The 2,105-nt window shown below is 47.1% G+C and overlaps 1 protein-coding gene across 1 annotated transcript; it reads right to left on the bottom strand.

The window, feature by feature from the left end:
- Positions 1-1,557: 1,557 nt before the first annotated feature.
- T265_10586 (hypothetical protein) lies at positions 1,558-1,755 on the bottom strand (the record flags this gene model as incomplete). The annotated part of the gene is made up of 1 exon (XM_009177003.1): positions 1,558-1,755. One exon carries the CDS (start codon positions 1,753-1,755, stop codon positions 1,558-1,560), a length of 198 nt encoding a protein of 65 aa, XP_009175267.1.
- Positions 1,756-2,105: the final 350 nt, after the last annotated feature.

Consider the following 2,105-nt stretch of genomic DNA (forward strand, 5'->3'; position numbering starts at 1 on the left):
CGCTTATATAGAATTCGAGGGCTATCTGTTATCTTCGGTCGTGATTGGCTACTTAAAGTGTAACAAATTTGATGAATCTACTGGTCCATTTGTGATCTTTGTCGCGTTATGGTCTGCGTTCCTTTGTGTCGACTGGTTACCCTCACGCCTTTTATTTTTAGTAGTTCGTTCTCTCCGGCCTCGGGTTGTATTGCGTTGTGGTCTGACGTTCTTGAGTTTGATTGGTTGCTTGTGCCGCCCTATTTCCTCCACCGTAGCGGTCAGCGTCCCTTCGTCCGTCGGTTGATTTGGTGCTTTGATTGGGCGCTTCCTCCAATCCAATTGATGTGTCCGTTTGAATGATGTTTTCCTCCTTCTCTTATGATTTCCTCGTCTGGTTGATTTTGCAGCTTTAAGTTCGGTGGTTCTGGAGTTCTCTCGCTCTTAGTGGCTGGTAAATGGGATCAATTTCAATGTGGTGGCATGACAGCTAGGCACCGGAAAGGTGTTACAGCTGAACGCTTTCTTTCTTTCTTTTCTTATTGCTGATAGTAAAAGATACGCTTCTTATCCAGCTTTCATTCAATCGACACCGAAAAGCACTGTACAGCTGTTTCATCCATGTCAATGCACCAGAACACGTCTACATGGACATCTGCGCGTGGCCTCCATATTGATTGTGGTTTGCCAACCACGCGCAGGCGTCCAGTGGCTCAACTGACGTTAACGGCAAATCTGATTCCGACTCCAACTACCCGGATTATTATTGGTGTTTAGAATTTGCAGAATATGCGTCGTGTGTTTGTATGTGTACGCGCGAAAAGCGACGGACATACCCTGATCATCATCATCACCATTGACAGCATGACATCAGTGTTCAACACCGACGCTTCACTACCGTACCAATTCATGGTTGTACGTGGGCTGGGATACTGCCAGGGCGCCCACACCTAGACAGGAGGACGATTAGGGTCCTAAACCAAAGCCTTTGGCTCAAAAGCCTAACCGCAAGGCAGCGGTGTTTGGCGGGAAATGCAAATGCGTTACCATTTCTACGGAACAAGTGGCCATACATGTTCCGACCCCCAACCTGGAGGGTCAGACCCCTAACCATTGACCAACCTGGTATGAGAGACTCTGTGAGTGTCTCGCGGACACCCCCCAGTATATCTCAATGGGTCTCCGAGGTACACGAACCGCCACACCACGGTAAGGTCCAGTCTCTTCGTGACGGCTGTTATGGTCTAAGGTCAGCTTAATACGAACCGGTTTTCGCGGGGCAATTGACATCACATTGGTTGTGATGTTCAAACTGCTTCCCAGCGAGTCTCGGTGTATATTCTTTTCTTCCCTACGAGTGCATCAATTCTTCTGAAACGCAAAGACACTGCTGCCGAAGTCCTGTTTGACTAGCCACAGAGCTAGATTGCTATGCGGGGATCGATATGTAAACGGGGTAGGAAGTAACAGCACCGAAGTCTTACGGTTTGCGTACAAACCATACTTGCGTCGGGTAGCAGGACCTTTCAGTGTGATGAATGTTTCACCGACATTCGTCTGTGATAANTGATGAATGTTTCACCGACATTCGTCTGTGAAATAGCTTGTGATAAAGTGCTCCATCTCCTGAATGACGTCAGTTTGCTTTTTATCTGGTGCGAATTGGAATGTGCCCAATAGAATTGCGGGCATATTGTCCATGCGGTCGATCAGAGCGTAGCGTGATCCTGTCACACGATAGTATAAGGAACTGGTCACTTCACAGATGTTAGTCATTGAGTAAACATGGTGGACCTGCTTGCCGGGTCGCTTAATGTAGGTTCAAACACTTCACTTGTTCATACAGGATTTCGAACTCGGTCCACACTTTGAGTCTGAGTCTGTTTTGTTGAAAATACTGCGTCTTCACATTCTCAATGTTCGCCCCCTCCGAATTGATCATTGTGGAAAAAATGGTCACGCCTATTCCATCGGAATGCTTCGGACATCAGCTAGTAGTTGATTCGGTTGCTACGTGATCATTAATTACCCCTGCTGAACAGCAAATGCGCATACATATCACATTGACTTTTGAGCTCATTATGCAGGCCACATCAGTGCACGTGTACATATTCATGCAGAACACA

Source organism: Opisthorchis viverrini, assembly GCF_000715545.1.
Source record: "Opisthorchis viverrini unplaced genomic scaffold opera_v5_383, whole genome shotgun sequence".
NCBI classification, from domain to species: domain Eukaryota; kingdom Metazoa; phylum Platyhelminthes; class Trematoda; order Opisthorchiida; family Opisthorchiidae; genus Opisthorchis; species Opisthorchis viverrini.